This window comes from Cryptomeria japonica, chromosome 8 (genome assembly GCF_030272615.1).
Source record: "Cryptomeria japonica chromosome 8, Sugi_1.0, whole genome shotgun sequence".
Taxonomy (NCBI): domain Eukaryota; kingdom Viridiplantae; phylum Streptophyta; class Pinopsida; order Cupressales; family Cupressaceae; genus Cryptomeria; species Cryptomeria japonica.
Genome location: NC_081412.1, coordinates 674,671,954 through 674,692,926, shown reverse-complemented (window position 1 = coordinate 674,692,926; position 20,973 = coordinate 674,671,954). Strand labels below are relative to the sequence as shown.

General features: G+C 37.9%; 1 protein-coding gene across 2 annotated transcripts in view; it reads left to right on the top strand.

Annotated features, from left to right (window-relative positions):
• LOC131032370 (vacuolar sorting protein 18) overlaps window positions 1-20,973 on the top strand; it is a 251,231-nt gene that overhangs the window by 178,465 nt on the left and 51,793 nt on the right. Inside the window, exons 21-22 of one of the 2 annotated variants that reach the window (XM_057963319.2) lie at window positions 14,325-14,552; window positions 14,939-15,800. In XM_057963319.2, coding sequence (XP_057819302.1) covers window positions 14,325-14,552; window positions 14,939-15,040 — 330 coding nt within the window. In that variant the 3' untranslated portion in view covers window positions 15,041-15,800. Of the gene's footprint in view, window positions 1-14,324; window positions 14,553-14,938; window positions 15,801-20,973 lie in introns of those variants that run through there. The other variant, XM_057963318.2, reaches the window with a different exon arrangement.

Sequence of the window (20,973 nt, the reverse complement as noted above, 5' to 3'; positions counted from 1 at the left end):
GGTTAGAGTCAGAAGGGATTGACTTGAATATATTGATGAGAGAGGTCTTGAATTTCTCCCGTACATGGGTGGATATACAGATGAATAAGTTAGTTGATATGGGTGTTCCCTTCACTTATGAAAGGATGAAGTCGGAAGAGTCTATTTTCGAGGATGATCAGAGGACTGTTAGTGATGTCAGGATTCATGCGGACAAAGAGAGTCAAGCTCCCAAGAGAAGGAAGAACACGGCAGGAGAAGTCAAGGCCAGAGGGAAGAAGATTGAGGAGGTGAAGAGGAAACAAAAGACTATCATTCCTCCACCTATCATTCCTTCACCATCTCTCAGCGTCTCATCAATCGAAGTGATTGAAGTTACAGAGTAGAACAAGGAGACTCAACAGTGTTCTAACACAGTGATACTACCAAGGAATACTCAAGAATTTCATGCCACAGCGACATCTGCACCTCCTAATGAGAATTATGATCAACCGGGATCCCCTACTATCCTTTTGGAAGTTAGTTTGGGAAATGAGGTATATGATTGGACCAGGAATAATCTTGATGATAATGAGGATGTTATCTCAGCATTGAGAGGACTTGATCAAGAAATATGTCTCGATGATGGTATGGAGATGGCCGCTATTCCTAAATGGCTGATGAGAAGTATGGAGAAAAGTAAACAAATGATAGAGGTACAGCCTATTGGTGATATTGATGACTACCTAGCTAGGAGTGCTAAGGAGAAGGAGCCCAAGAGAGTAGAGATTTTGTCGCATATAGCTAGAGATGAGATAGGAATGCGGATTGCGCAGATTGCTGTTCCTATTGCAGGCGTGACAACGGACATTGCTACTCCTATGGATTTCCAGATCACTTCAGTTGCCCTTGGTCGTACATCCAGAAAGCAAGAATTTTAGGAGGTTGGTGAAAACCTCAAGGCAATCGATGCAAGGTTAGACAAAAATTATGGAAAAAGAAAGGTACAGAGAAGAGAATATCAAACTTAGAGAGTATATTGCAGGGACAAGGCGTGGAGATCCTACCCTTATTTCCCCTATTGCACTTGACCATGGAATGCATTCACACTGTGAGGCAGCGAGAGGTACACTCTCAGAGGTGGAAAAGTGGATTGAGAATACAAGAAAGCAGGCAGATGATTTCCTTACTTAGTTTGTCCATGCATATGATAGGACAACAGGGCTCGCATTCAGATTCCAGTATTTGGAGGGAGTTTGGGAAGAATTTCTGCCTATCCAAGAGAAGACTATTCCATGCCTCCAGGTTTTGAAGAAGGTTCCTAATTCCACCTTGGTCAGCGAGAACATTGTGCACAATGGAGACAGATATGATTTCCATAGCTAGTATTGTTCATTAGCTGTGAAGAAATCAACTTATGAGAATGCCCAGTCGAGTTGCATGGAGATGGAAGGATTGATTCAGGACATTCAAATGAAGATCCTTGCCTCAATTGAGGAATTATTGGGTGTTGATGTTAGTGATGCTAGTGGTTAACACTTAGCCGAATTAAGAGACAAGATGAAATTTATGTATTTTTGCCAGTTGGACTCTTTGAAGAAGAGTCAGATGGATGACTTGGTCTCTTTGTTGATTCATGTTCATAGTTCGCAGAGGCTCATGCTGGAATGGGAGAACACTTTGAATGCTTGCTCAGATTCACTAGACGTGATTGATTTACAACAGGATACCATGCCTAGCATTTCCATGGAGGAGTTAGATTCAGTATTGGCTAGATTCTTGGAGTATGTTAGGAGAGAGAGAGATGCAGGGAGGAATCTTCTGGAAGATTCCCTATTTGATGACTAGGTATCTTTTCATTGGGCCATATGTTGGTGGCACCATTTTTGATGTAACCCTAATTGGGGCAATTCTAGGGTTTTGTTGGCATGATCTCGATCGTTGATCTTGGATCAATCTTGGCCATCCATTTTGTAAGAGACTCTATATATGCCTCCTTGTCTCTCATTTGTAAGAGAGAGTTTTTGTAGAATTGTTGGTATATGCTGCAGCTATTTGAATCATAATCATTGTTCAATTGTTGGTGATTTTGCTCTTCAAGTGTTGTATTTGCATTCATGGTTCTCAATTCCTCCAAGTTAGACTAGAATTTAGATTAGAATTTATTTTCATGTATGTTAGATTGAGTGGAAGATTTGTTGAATTCATTTGTGTGGAATCATTAATCCATACCACTAGCCCCTTGCTGCTAGTAAGTGTGCCTTGTGTGGTCAATTGGAATTTAAGTAAGCTTAACTTCATTTATTATGCATCTGTTGACAAGCATCAACTTGGATGGTGTCTACATTTGATGGTGACAGTTTGAAAATCCTTAAGTATACCTTAGACGATTGCACTAAGCTTGTGTCAATACCTAATTGTGAGACCTTGCGTAGTTTGATTCCACTAGATCCAGAGCCATACTGATAAATCTTAAGTTGTCAGCGCACCTATTCCGCATCATTCATGATAATCCAAACATTTGTGTAAGTCCCCAAGTGAACACAACAATTCACATCGACCATTGAGTTACCCACTCGTCAAGACCTGACATGTAGAAACCTTGGAATCATTTTAGTTGATCTCATTCTTAGCATCTGAGGTGATTTTGTTCAAGAGAGGGTAAATTATCTTGTTAATTTATTCTGTAATGTTATGTGCCTAAGACACACATCAATAGGTCCTCTGGCCTTGACAGAGGTGACCCGCCTTGGGACTCACCGAGTTTGGGCTAGACTCTGCGGGTCCTGTAACTCTATCACCTCTATACAGACTCACGAGTTTGTCAGACTCGACAAACTCGCCCGAGTTCAAGTCTAGGGTCCTTTGGCCTTAATAGAGGTGACCCGCCTTGGGACTCACCGAGTTTGGGCTAGACTTTGTGAGTCCTGTAACTCTTTCACCTCCATACCTCTTTCGGGGTTCCAAGTATAACGGGCCCAGGAATCTAGAAAGGGAAGAGAAACTCGAATGACCATAAATTTGCATGTAAGAACATGATTTGTCAGATAATGAACGTCTTTTTCCATTGAATTTGTTTGGATAACCAAAATAGGCCACTCTTGGCCCCTTTCAAGGAATCCATTTATCTTGAGAGATCGAGATCTACCATTTTGAGGAAGTCCATCTCTAGCCATGGCACTATTAAATGAGGATCCAACATTTCCTTGCATAGATGACGACGACTCGCACCTCTTTAAGGCATCCCAAAAATGCATATTAGCTTTAACCCCAGTCTCACCAGCCAAAGCCTTTAATAAACAACACGAAAGAAAAACCCTCGCCTAGAGAACGCCGAGGACCCATAATTCAAATGTTGTTTTGAAATTATATTTGCACTAGATTGTTGGTTTTTGTTTTAGCTAGTGGGAGTTGGTGTTGTTTGTGCATTTTGTTGAGTTGCTTTCAATCAAAATCTATAAAATCTTTCTTGTGAGGCAAGATTTGTTTCCAGTCTTACACTTGTACTCAAGACAAATTGACAAGCGGCTAGATATTTTCATTTATGCATAATCCCCAAAAGAGAATATTTTATAGTGTTTATAAATGTATTTTTTCTCAGTAGCTGTAATGTCCCCTTTTCCGCTCTAGTTTGTTTTGGGGACTGTTGGCCAATCCTGAGACCCGTTGGTCAATCAGAGGCAGAATTAGGGTTTCCTATTTTTTAGGAGGATGTTTTGGCAATTTTGGTGGCTTGCATGTTGGAGTTTTACAGTTTTGATTTTGGATTCCTTTTGGGTTTTCAAAAAGCTTCGCAATGATGGTACATGCGTAGCAATCAGTGGAGTTTGGTAAACTTACTATTTTTAGTAAGTGGCGGCGATAACTCATTTTTCTGGGTTTTCAGAGAGCTTCGCGATGGTGTGACATGTAGTTGAATCTAAAGACTTTTATGTCAGCAAGTTGCGATGGCTGTTCATAATGTGGTTAAAATGCATTTGGACACACTTACTATTTTTAGCAGTATGCTATTTTTAGTAAGTGCTATTTTTGGCAAGTTTCAGTGGTCCAGTTTAGAGGCTATTTCTGGTAGTGAAGATTCAATGCTTTGGCCTTCAGTTCACTATGGCAGTTGTTTAGCACGTGGGAAAAGTATTTTAATAGTTTTTAATGCCCCCCTTGGCCTAGGCGTATAACTTTTTTTTTTGGTTATGTACTAAGGGGACAACTTGAGGTGATAAAGTATTATTTTATGTCATAAGGTTGGGCCATTTATTGTTGAGGGAAAATGTTTGATAAAGTGAAATATTAACAAGGCAAGATGGATGCCTTATGGGAAATAAGTTAATTTTATAATATGTTTCACTTATCTACCTTGGACGCCACAATATTATTTTATTGTCTTTTTTATAAAGTATATTTGGTTCTGTGTGAAGGTCGACTTGGAAAGGAGGGGAAATGAAATGCAAATTTCAGATTAAGGTGAAATTAGTGTGCATTTGGGTTTGGCGTCCATTTGGAGGGAATGTGAATTGGAATTTGGAGACACCAAGGTTATAAATAAGAGTGCTGGGCTCTTGTTTGGTATCCAATGATATTTTGTAACGAAGTGTTGCCAGATTTGTGCCAGATTTGTGCTTCGAAGTTGAGAGCTTCCTAGCTTGTGTCAGTTTCGTGCTTGAGAGATAGCACCTAGCTGATTGGAGAGACTATTTCTCATCCAGAGGAATAGATTGAGCTATATTGAGATGGATTTTAGTGGTTTGTTTTTAGTTTTCTGATATTTTGGGGTGTTTATGAGCTTCTAAGTTGTTGGTTATTATGGAACTGAAAGTGAATTTCAATCATAAGTCTTCGAGAGGGTTTTTGTTGCTTCTGGGTATTCTCTCTACATTTTCCTTTGGCCTAGGCAATCCTTTTTGCAAATTTTCCGAGGTTTTAATGCAGATTTGAATTTTATAATGAAGTTCGCCCTCTCCCAGGCCGTATCATGTTTATGGATGCATTGGGAAGCGTGCAATATTATGTTAGGTGAGATTTGCTGCTTGTTAGGGGTTTGGGTTTTGGCGTCTCCTCTCTAGCCTTCTTCAGCATTTGATTTCAAGCCTAGCCGTCAAGTTTATGAGGAGTTATGAGCATTTTAGTGAGTTTTTATGTTGCTGGTCTATATTTTCAGTTTGCCAGTTAAGTATATCAGATTTAGTGTTTTGAGTTTGGGGGTTTGTTTCTTTGGTGGAGAGTCTCTTGAAACTTGAGAATAACATTGGATATCATTTGCAGCTGTTGGGTAGGAATATCTCTTGATTTGCAATTCATGTTACTTATTGTAATGTTGATTAGTAGTACTAACAACAACTTCATTATGAATTGTTCCTTAATGCTCACTGAATAAGTGGAAGAGGTTGGCTTCACCGCCTATCTCTATTTCATATTGTACTCTGGTCCTCCTACGGAATAAGTGGTTGAGTGATAGTTTGGTTATAGAGGCTGGCTATGCTGCCTATCTCTATTTTATATTGTACTCGTATCCTCCCACTGAATAAGTGGTTGAGTGATAGTTTTGTTATTCCCAGTCCTCCCGCTGAAAAGTGGTTGAGTGATTGTCATTTGCTTAATTCAGTCCTCCTGTTGAACAAGTGGTTGAGTGATTGCTTTACTTTTAGAATTTCCTTTTAGTGCAAGTTTTTGATTATCCTAACCTTAATGGGTGAATCTTGTTGTGTTAAAAAATAAAAAAAAAGTAAGGGGGACATTTGAGTAGCTTAATTTCTAGGGTAGTTTAATTCTCAAGGGGCTTCGACTTATAATTTGAAGCAAGGTTTTACCTCACATGGTATTTTGTTTTGTGTTGTCTCAAAAGAGACATTCTAATGCTAACAAGTTTATTTCAATCTTTGAACAAGTTGTTTGAAGGGCATAGGGGTTCTGTTCTGCCCCTGAAATGAATCTTCCACAAAAGACTAGTGCCAGTAGACAAGAAACAAAGAAATATGAAACCCTAAGGCTGAGTTTATTAGTGCCAGATTGCTAGTACTGTTCTTTGAGCTACCTCTCTCTATATAAGCTAGATCATAGCACGAGCATTCATATATCTGGTTCATATTTTATATATAAAGTTGTAAATCACATTAACTCTGTAGAAGTGTTAGTACATGGCTCATAAAACTGTTGTGGTTCTTGGTAATAGGTTGTGACTAGATTTCTCATTAAATATTTGGATATAGGTTTGGGATTGGTTTATGCTGTAACATTGTTAAAGTAAATCTGTAATCAGACATTTGTCTCATAGATCTAAATGGAATTTAAAAATTCTTTTGAACTTTGTGGAATAGGTGATTGTCGAAAAGCATGTTTAAAAGTCTATATTTTCATCTTCGAACACCCATATAGTGTAATGTCCCCTTTCTAGGCGACATGAGATGAGCAGAAAGTTGACCTATCACTCGAGTTCCCATAGGTCAAGCCAAAGAAACGGGACTCGGACTCGGGACTCGGCGTCAGACTCGGCTGGACTCAGGAAAGTGAAAAACTCAAGAAATTTAGAGATTTTTAAAGATTTAAAACTTGTTTCAGACACCCTTTACTGAATACACCTTAAAGACACAAAAACATCATCAAACTCGGCTCATTTGATTACATACACAAGTATACATCAATCACATAAGCATAAACGCAAATTGTAGCTGAAGAAAATAACAAACATAGATATATAAATATTGTCAAATGTATACAATATTACAAAACTCATGGAATAAAAAATCCATGTCATCATATGATCATCATCAAATGTTTCATACAAATACCAAAGGTAAATAGTAAATACTAAATACAACTACAAGTGTACAAGCCTATGGCTCAGAGGGTCGTGCAACTGCACCCTCTCGCCCTGGCCCCCTGCGAAGGCGTTTAAAGTAGGTCCTGGATGATTCAGCAGCCATAGTTGCTCCCCGTGACACCATGCCATGCTCACCAACATCAGGAACAGTTGTGTCATGCTTGCCAACATCAGGGACAACTGTGTCACTCTGAGTCTCAGTATTTCCTATCTCTGCTCGTGCTCTCTGCTCCTCCTCTGCCATGGCTACAACCTCAGCCTCTATATCTACCTGGTCAATCCAATCAATGTCATCATCACTAAATAGAGCTGTAGGAGTCCCAAGAGCTGTCTGATTCTCATTGGCCCACTCTGCTTCAAGATCAACCTCATCTAGAATGATAGGAGACATTTCAACTATTGCATTCTTTCTCATTCTCAGGCGGAGGTTGTAGTGAACAAAGACGAGATCATTCATCTTCTCCACAGATAATCTATTGCGCCTCTTGGAGTGTATGTGCTCAAACATACTTCAATTGCGCTCACAACCTGATGCGCTGCATGGTTGGCTCAAGATGCGAATGGCCAACTTCTGAATATTTGGTGTCTCTGGGCCAAAAAAGTTCCACCAATGATCTAAGTTTGAAATGAGAAAAATAAATAAAATCAGTCTCACTCATGAACTCATTTAACAAGTTACAATATAGTATTGAATAAAACTAAAATTAAGCCTAACAATTTATTTTTACCTAGCATCATAGTTGTCCTACCGTCTTTGGCGACAGGACGAGAGAAGGTCTCCCCTTGTGCATCTGAGAACATCTGTAGCTCTCGAAAAAGGTCTATCTGAGAAGTACCAGCAGGTCCCATCTTCTCCATGATTGCATATAGCCCATTAAGGACCTCCATATCAGCCTTGAAAGAAGGGATAAAATGGAATGCCGGATTCAGATAATAGGCTGCTGCATGGATGGGCCTATGAAGCTGATGATGCCATCTCCTATCAATGATCTCCCAAATGGGACCATACTTGCTCTGATCTGCTCAATAGACGAATCTGATGGCCTCCTTCACCGTATCCATGCCCTCATATATATAGCCCATTGCAGGCTTATCTCCATCCGCAACTCGCAACAAAACCACCAAGGGCTTAACAAACTGCAAAATTGAAAATATTGTGTAATTTAGAAAAATGAGCAAATAAGAGAATACATATAATAAGTTATAAAACATGAAGTGAAATTGTAGAATTTATAAAAAAATTACCTTCACTATCTCATCACAAGGACCCAAAAGCCTTGCTCATCAAAAATGCAGTCTGCCATCTCTATCGCTGCAGGGGTGGTAGCATAGGATGAGGAAGACCACTCCTCACCAACAATCATACGTCTCAAGGCAGACTTAGACCTAAGCATGGACTGCAATGTGAGGAAGTTTGTGGCAAATCTTGTGATTCCTGGACGAGCTAACTCCTTCTGCTTTGTGTATTGTCTCATAAGAGCCAACACCCATGAATGATTATATACAAATTTGCAGACATTTCTTGCCCTTTCTACACATCTCTTGACCCATGGGATTTTTCCAATATCCTCCAACATGAGGTCAATGCAATGAGCAGCACATGGAGTCCAAACTATAGATTGGTGCCTCTCCATCAATAGTCTACCTGCAGCAACATAATTTGTTGCATTGTAAATTGTAATTAATGGAGGTACAAACTACAAGATAGTAATTAATTTGCAAACAAAATTAGTTTGTAATCAAAAGTTGACCTGCAGTAACATAATTTGCTGCATTGTCGGTCACCACCTGTACCACGTTCTCCTCACCCACATCTTCAATCACCTCCTCTATCTGCTCACATAGGTAGGTGGCATTCTTGCAATGGGTGGAGGCATCAATGGACTTGATGAAAACGGTGCCCCCTGAAATAAAAAAATAAAGCTAGGTCAATGATCATTCAATAAACCATTAGATAAAAAATAAAAAATTAAAGACTATATGAAACTAAAATTAATCAATTACCTGCGGAAGAAACAAGAAAATTAAGGAGAGTTCTATTTCTCCTATCCGTGCAACCATCAGTCATGATGGTGCAACCTTTAGTGCTCCATATGTGGCGTTGTTCATCTAAATCCTTTTTCACATCATCCACCATTTGAGACAAAATGGGTCCCCTCAAAGCACTCTCACTAGGGGCTTTGAACCTTGCCCCGCATATGGTAATGGCATCAACCATTTGTTGCCAATAAGGAGACCTGTAGCAAAGAAACTCAATGAGATAAGATAAGTATAAAAATTCAATGAGATAAGTTAAGTATAAAAATTAAAACAATCAAAGTTATCAAACATAAAAGTTTGTAAAACATTCACCTGGCTACAAAGAATGGAATACGGCTGTAGGTCCAAAACCTGCCAACTACCATTTTAGCAACATCATGGACCTCCTTGTTCCAACCCATGCCCTCAAGCAACGGTTGGGACCCAAGAGTAGTGCGAGGCACAAAGAAGGAATCCAACCTAGATTTACGAATCCTAGGTCCAATGGTAACATTCCCACTACAACTACTAGTGGTAGGAGCATGAGAAGTGGCGGTGGCATTGCCACTTATAGAAGCAGAAGCAGAAACGGAAGCACCAGCAGTAGCAAACTGAGTGGGACGATATGGAGGTAAGGAAGAAGGGCCTCCAACACAACCTAACTGTGTCCCTCTTCCTAAAACTGTCTCTCTTCCAATGGCCACTCGATCCTCCTTTTGTTTCTTTTTTCTTTCAATCTCCTCAACCATTACATAACAATCACATACGGCCTCAGGGACTGCTTTTAGGCATGGTTCGGCATCATGTCCACGCACACCAGCAATATGGTATTTCAGCCTATATATACCTCCATGGAATATTGTTTTGCAAAACATACATTTTGTTTGCCCCTTCCCTTGCCTTGGAAAATCCTCATGATATTTCCAAGCAGGGTCCTTTCTAATGGGGGGTCTAGAAGCTGAAGTAGACAGTTTAGGATAGTCTTGTGAAACTTGAAGTTGAAGCAAATTGAAATAATAAAGTGAAGTTTGCTGCAATAAAACATTACAAATACAAAATAAAATTAATACATATTACATACATTCAAAAAAACTAAAGTAGGGTTTGTCAAACCCTGCTTTAAAAAAAAAGAAATTTACAAACCCTAAATAGTACAACACTACAATTACATACTACATGCTACATACACACATACAAAAGATTTTGAAAGAAGATGTTAAACTTTCAAAATAAATGGATACAAAATGGAATTTTTGCATACAAGAAACAAACTAATCTTAAAAAAAACAACCGTACCTCTTACAACAAGCTTGAAACGAGCTGCAAAGTCTTCCTATCCAACTCTTGATGCACCAAATCGAAACACAATGCAGCTCCAATGTGACAAATTGAATAAAACTTGAGCTTCCTCCTTGCTGGTTTTTCTTCTATGCACCCTTGTTTTTCTTCCCAACTCACTTTACTCTTCCTTTTTTTGTAAGTGAATGAAATGAAAGTCACTTTCAGGGCTAGAAGACAATTAACATAAAAAAACGGATTTCAAAAAACATTGCATATTAATTTTTTTTTGTGTTTTTTGTTGGTAGACGCCGGCCGAGTTCGAGGCTCGAGACTCGCCGAGTTTGGCGAGTTTGGGCCAAACTCGCCAACTCGACAAGTCTGGCGATTTTACTTGCCAAACTCGGACGAGTCCAAGTCCGAGCCCCTGGGACTCGCCAGGCCTGACTTGGACTCGGACTCAGACTCAGACTCGCCGAGTCTTGGCAAGTCCCGTTTCTTTGGGTCAACCAGATGGTTAGGGGACTCATTGTGAGGGGCATAGAGCTTTGCAAGGGCTCTGTGAGCCATTTTGACCGTTTACACAACAGTTCCTACATTTTAGGGAAGACTCCTATTTTTTTAGGGAGAACTGGCAGTTGACTGGATGACCACCTAGGGGACCATGGAGTAGAGCAGGAGCCTTTTGAGCAGTTTCTGGAGTTTGGATTGAGGTTCCTATTTTTTAGGGCGAACTGCCAGTTAGCCTGTAGGACTCAGGTGGCATCGGTGACCACAGTGCTTCAGACCCGGATAGCATTTTATGAATAAATAAGGAAACATTTTAATATTTCCTAAGTTATGGATTTAGATAAATTACTATTAAAGTGATATTATAATCACTTATATAATAAAATAACGTATAATAAGTTGGCCCCCTTTTTCCTTGGTGTTTGAGGCATAAAAAATTTTAATAAAAAGGGGAAAACATTATAATAATAAGGTATAATGCCTGAGGGGTCAATTTTTAAAGAAAGGCATAGATTTTATTAAAAATAATAAGTTGAAAATATGGAAACCCTAAAAGTGACGACCTAGGGTTTGGAGCCTTTTAAAAAGGCATTTAGAGGTTATTTTTCATCATTCTTTTGATAATTTTTTTTCTCTTATTTGAAGAATAGCAGCTCTGTGATCAAACCCTAGTCCATATTTAAGGGAAATTCACTCAGAATTTCTATTTGGGCTTCAAAATTCAGTTTTAATCAGCATTCTCAGACCTGCAACAGCAAGGAGATCAGATATTAGAGGCAATTAAGGGCAGCAAATAACCTTTTTCAGCTCCAGGAAGTCATCCTATGCTGGCTGTACCTTCTTGGTGACATCAGCAGGGTTAAAAAAAAAAATAGCAGCAATAAGGGTTTGAATATTCTAGGAAATTCATTGTTAGTGGTAGGAATCAGCAAATAAGTGGTTTTATCAGACTGTCTCAGGTGGATTTGAACAGTACAAGCAATTCTTTGAGGATTAGAGGGCAATTTCAGCGATTTCTCTTGGGAGCCTGTTAGAACTTGTAGCAGATTTAATTACTTCTTCAATAAATTTTCTTGATAATTATAGTGGATGCTAATAGACCTTATTGGAAGAGTTGTTGCATCCAGGACGCCCGTATAATGCCATTTTTGTGAGATCTCTCAATTAAAAAGCACTATCTAGGCTAGGCGATTGGACTCCTGTTATGAAAATTGTCTTTTTGTGGAGAAGTAAGCTCTATAATTGAAATTATAATTTGCTATTGTAAATTTCAGAATTCTGAAAATTATTTTCAGTCCATTTATTTCCTTGTATCTTGCATTCATTATTCATTCAAGTCAAAACACACCAAAAAAATCATAAAACATCAAAACAGAACAAAAATCAGCAAAAACCTCTTCACTAGTCAAAGACAAATATTGGAAATAAATCAGCAGTCTGACTCAGATTCACAGTTCGGGATATTACATACAGCTGGCTTAAATGAACTTAGAAATAGTACTGATGATATTTCATCCTTTGAGGAATCTTATCCTGCAAGCACGATGTTTGCCATATTTTTTTCCATTTTGCTGGTTGCACCATGGTGCTCACTTTTGACAAAGTTCTATTGGACTCTCTTCTTTAGTTAATAGATCCATTCTTTTTCCAGGCTTTTGCACAGACAGTATCTTGCTGCAACTACGACTGTAGCATGTGTTCTTTAGTTTCATGGTCTTCACTGGATCAAAAGGTGAATATTCCAATTGGTATCCTCTGCTTCTTAGTACCATCAGCCTCCTGGAAGTTGCTTTTCTCCTTGTAATGAATTTTCACCTCATATTGACTTTAATAATGCCGTTGCTTTATTTTTCTCAGGTCACTATGTGCATCAGAATGTTAAGTCATTGAGCTCAATTGTATGGCACTGAAAACTAGCTAACAATACAATGTGAAATTTAGTTAGCCTTTTAGTTTCATCTTAAGGACAAAAAGCTATATTTGTAATAGATCCATTCATGATCCACTGCCCAAAACTACGGGTGAGACTGCATGAGGATGTTACTGCCATCTATGCATCTACTTTAAACCCCGTTCTTCAATAATTATATGTACTAACTGTAAACTCCATATAAATTACATGTCTTTTGTAGTTGAATAGTCTAATTGTTGATTAGAGATTGTGACTTATAATGTTGCATCTCTGTTGAAATCCACAGCTGGAAGCTTGACCACAGTTATCTTAAGTTCAAACAAACTATTGAGTGGACTGGTTCCCCTATTCTAATGCAATCTAAAAATTCTTATGGGTGAAAAGGATGAGGAAGAAAATACAGTATTTTTAACACTAAAAGGGTGATGTGCCAAATTAGTGCGTGACACTCCCAAAGGAACAAGATTAGCACTTGAAAAATCTAGATTCTAAATATTCAACAGAAAAATTGACATGGTAAACGTGTAATGCTAGAGGTAAGAAGTTAAACACTCTAGTGAGGTTGAATCATTTACATTAAACTCAAGATTTAGGGAAGAATAGAAAGGCCATAAAATCTTTTATTAAATGCTTCTGAAAATACATAGTTGCACAACTCTCCAAAGGTTAAAAGCTCGCTGAATGCATAAATAAAACAGTTACGACATCATAAGAAAGAATTAGAATAGAATCAATCTCTTGCAAAGCTAAGGTGCTTTCCTCATTTATCTGCAATACAAACAATTTTGGGACATTGAAAGGGCCTTCAGTATCTATTATGATCGTCCTCTTTATCAATGCTTCACATTTGCCTACAACATATACAGCTCCTAAATAGTGAAGCTAAAGCTGTAAAATGTGTTTTTAATCATTGGACATACCATTTTTATCCACAAGGAATATCTTGACTCATTGTACCTGCGCACTTTATCTTAGCACTTTTAACACATGAAATATCTCCTCTTTTTGGCTTTATGAGGTGCATACCTCACTTTTAATATCTTTTGTTTATGATTTATGTTCCCTCTCTTATGAAACAAGAGTAAAATATCTAGATTTTAATTTAAACAAGTCTGTTAACAAAATAAAAGATTTCCTGCTCAAGAAAGTTGAAGATAGAATGAACCTAGAGCTAGAGAAGTCAAGCATTAATTTCAAGGTACCAAAATTTTTCACTACACATAATAATTCAAAACACACTAATGCTTATCTGTGGCTATCAGAAATAGAAAACACCCATTATTAAATAGTCTTTATATTCTTTTATTGATGTAAACCGTCAAAACAGTAGATACTTTAGTAGGGTGAACCATCCCAATTCATTTGCTGAATTGACCACAGGACTAATACACACTTCTTCAACAGCTGCTTGACATTATATTCTAATAATATATTACCATGAAGCTTTTGCACAAGCTGCTTGCTCTAACATGGATTCCATTTTATTGATGAAAGTCTTTATTAACATCCGAATTTCTACAGAAATGATGGTTGCCTATACTCTTGGTCAATCATTTCCAAGTTACTGTTATTATTCTGTCCAAGAATACTTCATTTATCATTTCATTAGTAAAACACTTCGATACAAAAAGGTTTGTCTATATAATCAAAATATGAAACTCACTCACCACCACAATTCTTTAACAGTTGAGTTGTTCATTGTTCAATTGCATATTGTAAGGAAAGAAGTAGATTCTTTAATGGTTGAGAAGTCCATTTAGGCTGTGGTTCTTTGAAGAAGACATCGTTGAATATATCATATAAATATGACTCTTTTACAAATTCATTCACCAGGTAGACCCAGAGCTAGCAATGGCAGAGGCAGACAAAGTTGAGGATGATGAAGACCTGCGAAAAAAACTTTGGCTTATGGTTGCCAAGCATGTAATTGAGCAGGAAAGGGGGACAAAACGAGAGAACATTCGAAAGGCAATAGCTTTTCTCAAGGAAACAGATGGTCTTTTAAAAATTGAAGATATTTTACCTTTCTTTCCAGATTTTGCTCTGATTGATGATTTCAAGGTATGTATTTATTTGATTTCTTCTCATTTCTTAAGAATCCACAATTTTTTATCAGGTATCCCTAAATCTGTCTGGTGGATTGCCCTGTCTAATTTCTCTATTTTACTTGGGTTCAAATAAAAATGTAAAGAACGAATGCTTTTATGGTCTTTCTTACTGGCACAAATACACGGTTGTTTTAAAATGTGGCAAATGTTTACAAAGTCAGCAAACTTATTACTGCAAATTGTGGTTGTACAAAAATATCCATTATAGAACTTTCTAGCGGTTTATTAGGATCACTGTAACTGAAGCGTGAAAACTTAAAATATGGAAAGTCAATAGACTTTTAAATACCATTTGGACTTGTAACTCTGCCATTACTAAAAAGACTAATAGAAGTGTAGCTGCTGGAAACCAAAGCAAAGGAAACGCTGATGCTGATAAGTCTTGATTTATCAATCTGTAGAAGAGAAAAACTTGATAAAGTACTGTGTAGTGGGACCTGAAGGTTCCTTTTTGGTTGGACTGGCCATAGCTTCAGAAATGGCCTGGTAATTAGTTTGTACAGGAACAGAAATAGGAGTTTTCAGACTGAAATCTTGGAAAAGTCTTGCAGCCAAATCAACATGCCTTTATATTGTTGACATTATCCAGGATTTTGGGCAGTATCTTGTTTTACTACTATGCCTCTTGGATGACCTTGTGATGATGTGGCCAACTGTCAATTTTATGACAAACTTTTCATCATGGCCATCATACTCAGAATAAAAACAAGCAGGAAAAGGTTTGAACTGTTATAAAAAGGGATAGGCTGCTGAGCAAGAATGATAAAGTTGGGATGTGAAGGCTAACAACGTCTAATGTCAGATTGCAAGTCACTCGTCACAAGTAGCATAGAGTCGTGATGCTTGAAGTGGGCAAGACCAAGATTGCAGAATACTCTGAAAGTGCTAAAGAATGTAAGATAGATGATGCAGAATTTGGGGAAGCATGGAGGTGATACAGAATGGAAGGGGAATGATTAGTGGCAAGACCTTCCTGTTACTGGATGAAGAAGATGGGTTTTCAGTGTTGTTCAAAACTTGGGTATATGACAGACAGCTCATAATGTGACCAGTGGCTTGCCTTATTTATAACAGGTCGAAGGAGAAGTGTGCATACTTGCTTAATTGGCCTGGAGTTTGGTCTGTGTATCTTCCGGAAAAGGCCCATATTTGAGGCCTTGAATCAGTTCTTGGCCAAGCTCACAAGGAGTTTGCTGCTGCATTATGGTAAGGACCTCCAAGAACATTCTTCTTTTTAGATCTTTAGAGACTTTTTCTGCAAGGGTTTAAACAGTTTAGAGAAATCTAATGTTCCACCCCAAATTTTTACACCAAAATGTGCACTCTTCCTCCATAGTCATTTTATCAAACAGTTTGGAAGATGTGATAGGTTTCTGTTTTCTGATGTATTTTGAGATATGTGGGTTTTATATATTCATGTATTTATGCTCCAAATAAATAACCAAAACCAAATCTAACAATTTGTAGACAGATAGGAAACTAGATGCAGCTGTAACAACTTGGAAATAGATGAAATCTCTGAACGTTATCTTGCTGTTATGATAACAGAAATAAAGTTTGCAAGATTAGCTTATGATCTCTGTAAAATGCTCAGATAATGAAGATTTTTACAATGGTGAAAAATTCAAGGATTCCTCAAAAATCTCCCAGCTTGAAGTTTGTCTTCTGCAATCTCTACAATCGTCATAATAAGTCAAATAGCCATGCAGTTGCACTGGTCTGCAAGATGTTCTGTTAACAAACAGTGAAATATTATGGCCCATGCAAGCTTCCAAACAGGGCTCTGACTTCAACATTATACCAACAACCTTCAACAACAGCTCCCAAAGTTCAGCATACACCTTCAATGAGCAGCAGATACCAAAGACTTCTTTTGGTACTCAGACAAGGTAATTACAGCAGTGGTAAATTCTCAAAAACGTTGCCAAGCTTGAGGACTATAAAGCACACCCAATGTCACCTCACCTGTCACCAAGAACCAAGGCTAGGGTCTGCAACCTTTAACAAACCAACAAGAGTGTCTACACCAAGCAATGGGAAATAAAATCCTCATGCCAAAGAATTGAACAGATTCCCCAACTTTCACGCGCCAAAGAAGAAAAAAGCGGATACTTTTAAAGTATCTAGATGCCCAGCTTACGGTCCATTTCGACTGTCAAACTCCACAAACCTCTCACAGGAAGGGATGGCAGTCACTAAACAATACAAAGTCCTCCCAAAGGTCTCCCAATCATAGTCAAGATTGATGTTTCCAACACCAAATAGGAGTGGGTGCAATGAACAAGTAATATGATATTGCCTAGCAAGCAAGTGTAATACTCCAACAACCCCCCAAATGGTTATCGACCAAATTAGAATGTTCAACTCCTTCGAACCCAAGCCTCAAAGCAATACATTTGTCCATCTTAAAGAATTAAATTGCCCAATACAATAACATTCATTCCATCATGACATCCATTCATTCTCTACAAATCTTCCACTCTGAAATTTGTCTTAAAATAGGACTTATACAAATTTTGCAATCTTCTACGGAACCTGCAATCCTTTACACTCAAGCTGAGACTTTGAATTAATCTCACTGCATTAACAAGGGGAGGATCTTTCACCATGGTGGCCAGTCTTCTCTATGAGGGTTTTTATCCTCAAGAAGGCTGAGATGAACCAAGTCCCATCTGACAAAACCACAAAGGTTTCACCAGAGAAAAACAATAATCTAGATTCTACATATTCCCAAATGAGCTCTCTAATCCTCCTTATTTACTTTTCCTGCCAAACTTTCTAGAAGATACAATTCAAAATTTACTTTTTAATTAAAAGCTTCTTTTTGCTCCAAAGAACCCTTTTGTCAAAATAATGGTAGTATTTGATATGCAAGGTCCCAATATTATGCATTCTCAACTTAAAACATTGTATCCTCTTTCCAACGAGCTATAACACTGTGTTTTTGAAAGTATTTAATTTAATTTAAGGAACCTTATAAAAATAGTTAAACTAAAGCCAATTATACATCCAAAATGTGGAAATTGTTGAAAAACATTGGAATCAAAATCTGGTTGTAATGGAATGATACTGATTGTAAATAAGGAAAATTGGAGCCGACTGAGTGACTTACTATAAATAGATGCTCTCTCCAAAACTCTTGAAGAACATGCCAGAAGCCAGAATTCACTTTGGAGAGTGTCATAGGAGTCCTCTAGGACAACTAAGCTCATTTTCAACATCAAACATTCCCTCTAACAAGGTTGTTGGTCACCAGGAAAGTTGAAGCCAATTACAATAGTGAAGTGACCAAAAATGGAAACATTATAGGAAACTTGCTTGCATGGCAAACAGCTGCCAACTGTTAAAGAGAACATGTGCCTTCTTTTAAGCCACCTCTTGCAGAAGCAAATAATAGTTGGAAACACCATGATTATGTTCACTGTATTTATTGAAATTAAGGACACAATTTTCCAAAGGTAAACAAAGTAAATTGAGACTGCTGTGAGGATAAGATGTCTAGTGAACTCTATACCATAGAGATGCTGAATCCTAGATTACTAGATGTCAAGGTGGACGTAGTAATGTCGAGAGCTACAGCGACAAAAACAGAACGTAGAGAAGTAGAGAAAAATTAACTGCTGTAGTCCACATCAACACATAAGTCTGCATCCCTTCAAGAGCTTGATTAGAAAACAAGATAGACTGTTGGAGAGAGAGACAGATCCCAAGTGCTGGCCTGTGTTGTCTCAAAATGCTTTCATGAAGTGAACAAGTGCTATGGTAGTTGGAAAGTAGAATACTATAAAAGTTGTGATGGGGGATGATCCAGAGAAAAGTCTTTTTGCAAAGCTTACCAAGAAATTGTATGTGCTGTGAGCGATTGTTCAAAACAAAGGCAATGACCATGGGTTCAATCAATATTGCCATGTCTTTGAGAAAAATTATTATATGGAAGAGAAAAACATTTTTATTAAATATGCCACTGGATGGATGTATATCATATGCTTTTGGCAAGGATCTTTATTGGATGACATGTTGGGTAGGTGAAAAATCTTGTTAAATGCATATGTAACTATTGAGATGTGGATACATACCAATACTGCATACAAGGAACCAAATTAATCTTTCCAAACCACTAATGCACACAATGACTTTATGTGCATAGTTTCAGCCCCCGTTGGTATCTACTTTCAAGTTTAATTATCAGCCGATTCAGCCCTATAACCATCTCATATATTCCTCCATGTGACAGAACGCTGATTGCTACTAAGAGGAGTCAATAGTTGGGCACCCTACATTGACAGGTCTTTTGCTTTCATTTGGAAACATATCAGCTGACCAAGTTTTTATCATAGGACCAATAATATGTGCTAATGCTGAAATTTCTATTTCAGGCATTTAAAATCATGTGTAAGGGTATTCTTTAAGGTACTTACTGGAGGATATGTAAACACCAAATAAATAAGGTTGGGCAATAACGTACAGAATCATGATTTTTTATCTACCTATCTCTTACATCTATTAACATTTATTCAAGGAAGAAATGAATTTTTAGTTTCTATGTACCATTATAACTATACGAGCATGCTTACCAATTGACTCCTTTACCTTAGAGGAGAAGAATAACCTAAAGTCATAGATAAAATTTTCAGTTATTGTTTTGCATCATGGGAGTTTGGGCTCCTTTTTAAGACTGCAGGCGGAATCACTTTCTAAGACCTTCTCGCTTAAGCAAAATGTTTCGAGATTCAGACTCCCAGCCTCTTTTGGCAGTGTTTAACAATGTTATGATAGAATTGGGCTCTGGAAACTGTTTCCATGACCCTGTCAAAGCCATTATATTGTATATTAATGATATTATCAACATTCATAGAAAGAAATAGCATTGAAGTCAACGCTACTGGCATAGCCTGCAGGACTGATTTCTCTCTAACAATGCAAGCATTATGATCCAAGAGGATCTACGTCACTGCAACATATCAGAACTCTTGGGTGTTTCACATCAGTCTTTTCAGTTCCCCTAGCAGGATATCATCCTAAAGACATGATATTTCCATAGTCCATGAGTACAAGCTGAAATGCTCCTAGAAGAAAATGGTGTTAAGTTTTTTGCGTTGATGTTTTTGGTCACAATCTGTGATCAATTAACAACGTTCCTCATCTTCCTAATGATGGATGTAATATCCCCTGCTTATATAGGACTAAGATTGCAAGGAATATTGTCAAACAACTGGCGGACAACCTGTTGTTCAAAGTCTCAGTCTGTATAAACTGCGCGTTATGCGGTTTTGAAGAATTTCGTCAAACACTTGACATATGACTGAAACCAAAACTTCAGATTTGCTGGTATGAATGATCAGACTGATATCATTTCATCTAAATGATCTCGAAGCACAAATAATGTTGCAAGGATCTAATCTAAAGCTTCCTTTACCCCTTCCTATGCATATACCTGAATCTCAAGGTGAAAAGTGCAGTAACAGCCAGCAGACATTAAAACAAACATCTGGCATGCAAATTACAACAAATGAATATAAGTTCATATAGAAAGCTGTGACATCAATCTCCTTTATTATTTGCAATCAAGAATTACAATGAACAAGTAGATTCAACAGAAACATATATATAAGATCAATGCATTACAAATCCATTAAGAACCTGATAGGAGAAGTCGCCCCATGTTGAAAATGAAGAAGCAAGCAAAATCCATTGGAAGAAGACCACTTTGATGCCAAATTGACTCCTTCAAATCGCCCCTGTTTCTGATCTGCAGGCTGTCAATTAAGTAATACTGACACCTATGCCTCCTTTCGGTTACTAATCATCATTGTTGTTCCTTCCCAAAGAGATCGCTTCAATCACATGAAGGATTAGATGCCAAAGCAAGGTAATATGATGGAAAATCGTGGAAGATGATGGACTGGTACGAATTTACTTCAGACTGATATGCAACCTAAATTCACCCCAAATCTCTTACAAACCACTCCTAGAGAAATCGCCTTTCACCCCCAATGCTAGTGCTGCCCTCCAATGTTTGTTATGATTGCTTCAAGGATGTAATAGGAACAAAATTGTGGGAACAAGAGGCTGGTTTGATTTTGGTTCAGATCTGAAATGACACCTGCAATCACCACAAAATCTCCTCCAAATGCTTCTACAAAGTCGTCTTTCTTCTCCCAATATGCAGATTTAAGAGTAGATGAAAAAGAGCCAAATCGTGGCTCTCCCCAAAACTGCTGTAAGCCTGAAAATTACAGAGATTAGCTTCAGAAAAGAAGTAGGTATAATCAGCTCCTTAATAATGAGGTCCTATAACCTCCAAAGGTCTCCAAGTCTTCCTCAAGTTCGAACCTAACAAGTTGGCCTTTGGCCACCAATGAAGCACAATCGAG